Here is a 7,458-nt window from a genome sequence, read left to right as displayed (position 1 = left end):
TACAACCATCTGCTCCAGATCTACCTACTGTATGACTGACTACAGACTCCAACCATCTGCTCCTGATCTACCTACTGTATGGCTGGCTACAGACTCCAACCATCTGAAAGTTTTGTTTGTAGTGAACATCATTAACAGCTGCACTTAAAGTCTCTTGGGGTCATATGGGATTCAGTTGTTCTCCATACTGCATCATACACTATATTATTTTTCTGTTTTGTTATATTAGTACAGACAACACTAAGTATTATTACTTAATCACAGTATATATTATTCTGGTGTACACTGTTGACTTGACTCCCTGCTATTGATTATACATCACTTTAACTTGCCACTACCTCATAACTTTGCCTTAATTGCTCTTGTATAGTTAATTTATCTTCTACTATGTGTATATACCTCCTATTTAATTTAATTGTTCTTAATTTGCACTGCAATACCTGAATTATCCCTCTTGTGAAGACATATCTTTATTTTAGTTCATATCATTAGCCTGCTCGCAACTCACCTGCACCTGGGTCATCTGTTTGCCAATATCAATGTTCCTGCTACAGTAAATACTACAGGCAAAGTGTATTGCTTCACAGGAGCACCATACACTTTAGGTTTTGTGTCAAACATTGTGCAGTTTGTTATGAATTACTCATTGTTTTGACAATGTTAATTAAAGTCATTTACCAAGTGTCGGCTCTGGTAAATTTAATTGTACTGTTTTTTTTAATAAATGTTACAGAACATGAAAAACCAATTTGCCTTGATCAGGGTTTTAGTTTGTTGCAAATATGAACATGGCTTTAATAATCTGTATCTTATTGCTCTGAAAAAATACGATTTAAGAAACATCAGTGATACTTAACATTTATTGAATTGATTGTATATGTCGGCAGACATTACAGGCACCTATTCATGTAAGCTGAGAAAATAATAGTTTGTTCTTTCTTTTATCACTTGGATTATGCAGTTGATGGTGCAGAAACAGAAACTAAGAGCAGCGAAAGTGCAGAAACGGGTGAAGTCCTTGTAGATCTCTGGAACTTTGGGGACAGACAGATCCAGCAACTCTCCACTGTTGTCTTTGTATAGTGTGCTCCTATTTGAGACAAATTCATAGACATCAACACATAAGATATTAGGTGTACATAGCTTTGTTTAACATCGTTACTATCTTACCTTACCTTCTCTGATTTGGTTTGGTCATTTTCTCTCCCGGGCCTGGTTGTGCACCCTGTGAATTTAAGCAAGATAAATAAATGATAAGTGAATGTAACATGATGTGTGTGTAGTTTTAGTATTTGAATTACAATTACATTATTATCAGACTTGCTAACAAAAATGCCCTAAAAGGAGCCAATTAATGTTCCATGGAGATACTGTAATGTGCCCTGAGAGCAGATTAGAATTTATGCTGCAAAAATGTCCTTAGAGCAGCCAATTGTAGACCTAATGTCATAAGGTACCCTCAGAGCAGTATTACAATGTGTGTAGGAAAAATGCCCTAAGAGCAGCCAATGAATGTTGCACTTAAGTACAAGGTTCTCTAAGAGCAGTATTAGAATATATGCAGCAAAATTGCCCTAAGAGCAGCCAATAAATGTTGCATGGAGATACGGTAAGGTGCCCTGAGAGCAGTATTAGAATATATGCAGCGAAGATGCCCTAAGAGCAGCCTATTCATGTTTCATGCAGATACTACAAGGTGCCCTGAGAGCAGTATTAGAATATATGCAGCAAAGTTGCCCTAAGAGCAGCCAATTCATGTTTCATGCATATACTACAAGGTGCCCTGAGAGCAGTATTAGAATATATGCAGGGAGGTTGCCCTAAGAGCAGCCATGAGAGCAGTATCAGAATATATACTGGGAAGTTGACCTAAGAGCAGCCAATTCATGTTTCATGCAGATACTACAAGGTGCCCTGAGAGCAGTATTATAATATATACAGGGAAGTTACCCTTAGAGCAGCCAATTCATGTTTCATGCAGATACTACAAGGTGCCCTGAGAGCAGTATTAGAATTTATGCAGTAAAAATGCACTGAGAGCAGCCAATAACTCTTTTGCATGTAGCTATGACAAGATGCCCTGAGAGCAGCAAGAATACCTCAGCAAAAATGTCCCTAGACCTACCATATGGTGCAATGAGAGCAGTGTAACTTGCTATCATAGCCAGTATCCTGTCATTTCTTAGAGCTAGCTAGCTAATGTTGCAAGCTAGCTTACTTACATTAGTTAGCTAGCTAGTGAAAAAACAGTTTGATAGAAAACAAGCTTTACTTTAATCCAAAAACTTTAATATCTTGACATTTTATAATATAGTTCAACATAAAACATACAATTACCTTGACTGCAACGATCTCCTTGTGTTTGCAACAATCTCCTTCAAATAATATAAGCCCTGCCTCCTAAAAAATTCAAATAATCCATGTCCCGCCTCCTGCTGGCACTGATTGGATGGCTGAGAGAACTACTAAGATGCAATGCTGCCCTGAGAACATATTTCAATGACTAAAAGTCCAACCTGCGTCAGGCACGCTGCAGTAGAGACAAGACTCTGTTTCTCTCTGAAAGAAAAGTCAAACTGACTTCATCAGGTCTTTCTCAACAACACAGCAGAGTCTCTGCCAAACACTGGTGAGTACAGCTGATCAGATTTACACTTTCAACAACCAGGATTAACACTAAACTTCAGCTCTACTCACAGAGGAAGTTCCACTCTTTTAATTACTTGTGAAATGTGTAACAATATAACTATGGCTGTTTGTCTGCAGGCCCACTATACAGTAGCTCACTTTAACTTTTACTGATCGCCTCCTACACACTACTTTCTCTATTTCCTCTGGCTGTTTCACAATAAAAGTTTTCCACCAGAGAACCAGTGGAAGGCTTTTAATGTGAAGCAGCTGGAGGAAATGTACAGTAAGCAGAGCTTTGTTAGCAGTGCTGTTCTTTAATAAAAACTGGTCTACACAACAGGATGTGGACAGGATATCCTGTGCTGTTTGATCAGAGTAGCGTGTTTCAGCTTGCCGCCCCACTTTAATGGGCGTGTTTGTGCACAGCTCTGTCCAAGTTAAAACACTTCTGTCAGGGCTGGCCGAGTGCTGAGACAGGAAAAGGATTCTGGACCCAAAGTGCACGACACGATAGGACAGATGAAGATGTAGAATCTATTATAAGTTAGTTGTATGTGACACAGATCATCTGATTAACATGAAATTTACATGGTGTTGTCTACACAAAGTATAGAGCAACATGACGTTTCATTAGTGTGTGTTCTCTATTGCCATATTGCGGCCAGAGGAAGTGGTACAAAATAATACAATACAAATACAATGTACAGTATTTTTTAGTGCCACACACTCCACGCAAAATAATGTCTAACTCATGAGCACAGTGTCTGATCATCCTGGAAATGCACAGCAACGTTGACCAGAGCTCCGTCAGTATCCCCGACGCGAATGTGCGAGGGCCCATTCACCACTGCTTGCTGCTTTAATTAAAACTGTAATTTCAATAAAATGTTTTCTTTTCTTTCACACTATGTATAGATATGGCTGCTGTGAGCATTCTGTCATCTGAAGATCAGTTTCTGTGCTCCATCTGTCTGGATGTGTTCACTGATCCTGTCGCCATACCATGTGGTCACAACTTCTGCAAAAACTGCATCACTGAACACTGGAATACTAATGACCAGCACCTGTGTCTGATGTGTAAGGAGGGTTTTACCACCAGACCTGATTTGAGAGTCAACACTTTCATCTCTGAGATGGTTGCTCAGTTCAGACAGTCAGCTCAACAGAAAGCCAGCAGCAGCAGCTCAGAGCAACAAGTGTCCAAACCAGGAGAAGTTCCCTGTGACGTCTGCACTGGAACCAAACTGAAGGCCCTGAAGTCCTGCCTGGTGTGTCTGGTCTCCTACTGTGAGACTCACCTGGAGCCTCATCTGACAGCTTCACGTCTGAAAAGACATCAGCTGATCGATCCTGTGGAGAACCTGGAAGACAGGATGTGTACGGAGCACGATAAACCTCTGGAGCTGTTCTGTAAGACCGACCAGACATGTGTCTGCATGCTCTGCTCTGTTTTAGATCACAAGATGCATGATGTTGTTCCTCTGAAAGAAGGATATGAAGGAAAGAAGGTAGAGCTGGGGAAGACAGAGGCTGGAATTCAGCAGATGATCCAGATGAGACGACTGAAGATTCAGGAGATCAAACACTCAGTCGACCTCAGTGAGGAAGATGCAGACAGAGAGATAGCAGAAGGTGTTCAGGTCTTCACTTCTCTGAAGGAGTCTGTTGAGAGAGGCCTGAATGAGCTCATCAACACGATCAAAGAGAAGCAGAAAACAACAGAAAAACAGGCCGAAGCTTTCATCAAAGAGCTGGAACAGGAAATCTCTGAGCTGATGAAGAGGAGCACTGAGGTGGAGCAGGTGTTACGCTCTGAAGACCACCTCCATCTTCTCCAGAGTGTCCAGTCCCTAAACATCCAACAACCTCCACCCACCAAGGACTGGACAGAGGTCAGCGTCCGTCCATCATCATATGAGGGGACTGTGGTGAAAGCTGTGGTTCAGCTGGAGGAGACTCTCAGTAAACAGATGAAGAAGCTGCTTGAAGCCGAGCTGAAGAGGGTCCAGCAGTATGCAATGGATGTGACTCTTGATCCTGATACAGCACATCCTGAACTCATCCTGTCTGATGATGGGAAACAAGTGAATCATGGTGATGTGAGGAAGAATCTCCCAGACAACCCAGAGAGATTTTCTAAGTGTGTTTGTGTTTTAGGAAAACAGAGTTTCTCTTCAGGCAGATTTTACTTTGAGGTTCAAGTTAAAGGAAAGATTGAATGGATTTTAGGAGTGGTCAGAGAGTCGATCAACAGGAAGGGAGAATTCACACTGAGCCCTCAGAATGGTTTCTGGACTATAGTGTTGAGAAATGGAAATGAGTACAAAGCTCTAGCTGGCCCTCCAGTCCGTCTCTCTCTGAAGTCTCCTCCTCAGAAGGTGGGGGTGTTTGTGGATTATGAGGAGGGTCTGGTCTCCTTTTATGACGTAGATGCTGCAGCTCTTATCTACTCCTTTACTGGCTGCTCCTTCACTGAGAAACTCTTCCCAGTCTTCAATCCCAGTAGGAAAAAAACTGGTAAAATCTCTGCCCCTCTGATCATCTCTCCTGTCAGAGTAAACTAATCACTGATCTCATTTCAGGTATTGATTTATTTTCAATAAAGGGAACAAATGTAAATATTCATATTTTACATCTTATTTTCTACAGAATCTGTTTCCAGTGGTGACTGATTTACACTTTATTCCATTTATTATCATATGGTTAAATGTGCAGCAATTCTTTGCAAATTAAATCAAACTTCATCTTGACATATTTGGTGTCTTTAGAAACTGATTTCTTCTGGAAGTTATAATAAATGTCTGTGGGTTTAACAGAGGTTTAAATAGATATCCTCCATCAAATTAATGTCTTGATGAATTATGAGTAGAAACACAATAGAGAAAAAAACAACACCACAAATGTTTTTCTTTTTTTCTCATTTTAAATATCTAAAATTAAAGGTAAAGTACAAATCTGATGGGACAATTAGGATCTAAGAGCTATATGGTGTAAATTGATTGTCTGATGTTTTTATTTTTTATATTCCTCAATGATGAGACAGGAAAGAAAAAGTCTGAATTATTGTGGCATAATTGCAGAAATAAAGTCTGTTTGTTGAGACCAAGAATGTTAATGGTGTTATTCCTAAATCAGTTCTTCTGATATCACTTTAAACTGCTGGTTCTGTTCTTTCTACCACAACAGTTGTACCTTTTACTTTTAAATGTAAGCCACTTTCCTATTTGGAGAACCTGCTGTTGTTCTTTTTATGAAATTGATCATTTAAAGTGTTTAGACATAATGGTTAACCCTCCTGTTGACCTCGGGTCAAATTTGACCCGTTTTCTAAAAGTTTCTATATAGGAAGAACTCTGGAATTACAGAGCAAACAGTTGTGTAAACAGATATTCAGGCAATTTCACTGTATGCCGAATTGACAAGGTCATCTCTTCGATGTAGGTAAAGGTCCCAGTCTGTCATTATGTTTTTGTTAACTTTCCCATCATCAAAACAAACTTTAAAGTGCAAGAATAGTTAATGGAATCTGGTCGACATATTTTCCTTTGGGCGCGCAATGGGAAAATGTGCACGTTACTGCTCACACAAGGGGCTGTGGTGTTAGTACAGTTAGCTAAAAACACAACAGAAAGCTTTGGCTTATTATATTATTACTGCTATGCTATAACGTTACCATAGTAAGTGTCCTGGTTGGTGAGACAGAAATACCAAGGTTACTGAAAATTAAAAACAGAGCATGTAATAGGAGTGTTGTGTATTCACAAAACGGCTTGAAGTTGTCAGGCACCATGCCTGAGCAGTTTTACACTTATATAATACTCATTTCCTCCAGGGCAGCATTTCAGGCTTCAACCCCTGCAAATGTCATAGTTAAGGAAGTCTTTATAAAGTCCCTGGAGCCTCAGCATGTCTCATTTTAATTCTCAGGATTGAAGAAGAGGTGGACATGTTTTCATCTTTCTGTATGTCACCTCTCTGTCGCTGTGAGCCAAAAGCCTGTTGGATGGGTTAGGACTCCTGCACACTGGCTGCATGGCGTGAGCGTTGCGTTTCTGTGGCGTGTCAGTTGCGTGGCAGCTGCGTGGCGTTTTCTATGACGCGGCGCTGCTGCTGCACTCAAGCAGCAGTATACTTCATGTTAAACATAAATATATACTGATCTGATTACAGCAAAGGCAACGTCGGCAGTATTGACGGCAAAATAGACTACAGAATATTTCCTTCTGTATCAACTGACAATCGATAATTATTTATTATTATTTTTTTAAATTACATTTATATCTGCATTTATGTCAAAATCTCGAGACGTTCAAACATCAAAATGTCATTTATTAAAATGTATTTGTGTCAAAATGACATATAAACATCTTTTCCTATTCTATGTTGCCTGGAAACGCTTCCAACAAGCTTGTGTGAAATATAGGCGTCGGTTCTATTTCTAGCATGAACGCGTCTTCGGCGTGGCTCGAGCGGCGCCTGAGACGTGCGTGTCATGCAAGCAGTGTGCACGCTCTAACCTGTTACCATGGGAGCCGAAATATAAACAGACACGCCACGCAGCAGACACGCTCACGCCACGCAGCTGACATGCTCACGCCACGCAGGCAGGGTGTGCAGGAGGCCTTAGGGTGCAGACCTGTCAAGTTCTTCCACACCAGACTTGGAGTTCCTTATAGAGGAGGCTTTGTGTCGAAACAGGAAAGAAAGAAAGAAAAACTGTCGACACAAAGAAGACTTCTGTCTAAAATATCGTGTGCTGCAGCTTTAAGATTTCTCTTCATTAGAACTAAGAGGCCTGTAGCAGCCACATATTGTATGTTGTTTATG

At 40.5% G+C, this 7,458-nt stretch overlaps 1 protein-coding gene across 1 annotated transcript; it reads left to right on the top strand.

The window, feature by feature from the left end:
- Nucleotides 1-2,533: 2,533 nt before the first annotated feature.
- LOC116050943 (E3 ubiquitin-protein ligase TRIM39-like) lies at nt 2,534-5,733 on the top strand. Its single transcript, XM_031301163.2, has 2 exons — nt 2,534-2,629; nt 3,547-5,733. Exon 2 carries the CDS (start codon nt 3,549-3,551, stop codon nt 5,193-5,195), a length of 1,647 nt encoding a protein of 548 aa, XP_031157023.1. The 5' UTR covers nt 2,534-2,629; nt 3,547-3,548; the 3' UTR covers nt 5,196-5,733.
- The last annotated feature ends 1,725 nt before the right edge of the window (nt 5,734-7,458 follow it).

Source organism: Sander lucioperca, chromosome 4 (genome assembly GCF_008315115.2).
Source record: "Sander lucioperca isolate FBNREF2018 chromosome 4, SLUC_FBN_1.2, whole genome shotgun sequence".
NCBI classification, from domain to species: Eukaryota; Metazoa; Chordata; class Actinopteri; order Perciformes; family Percidae; genus Sander; species Sander lucioperca.
The sequence above is the reverse complement of the archived record's forward strand: the minus strand, read 5'-3'. Positions and strand labels throughout refer to the sequence as shown.

Excerpts from the sequence above, each read along its gene's own strand:
- LOC116050943 (XM_031301163.2), top strand. The coding sequence starts at position 3,549 with ATGGCTGCTGTGAGCATTCTGTCATCTGAAGATCAGTTTCTGTGCTCC.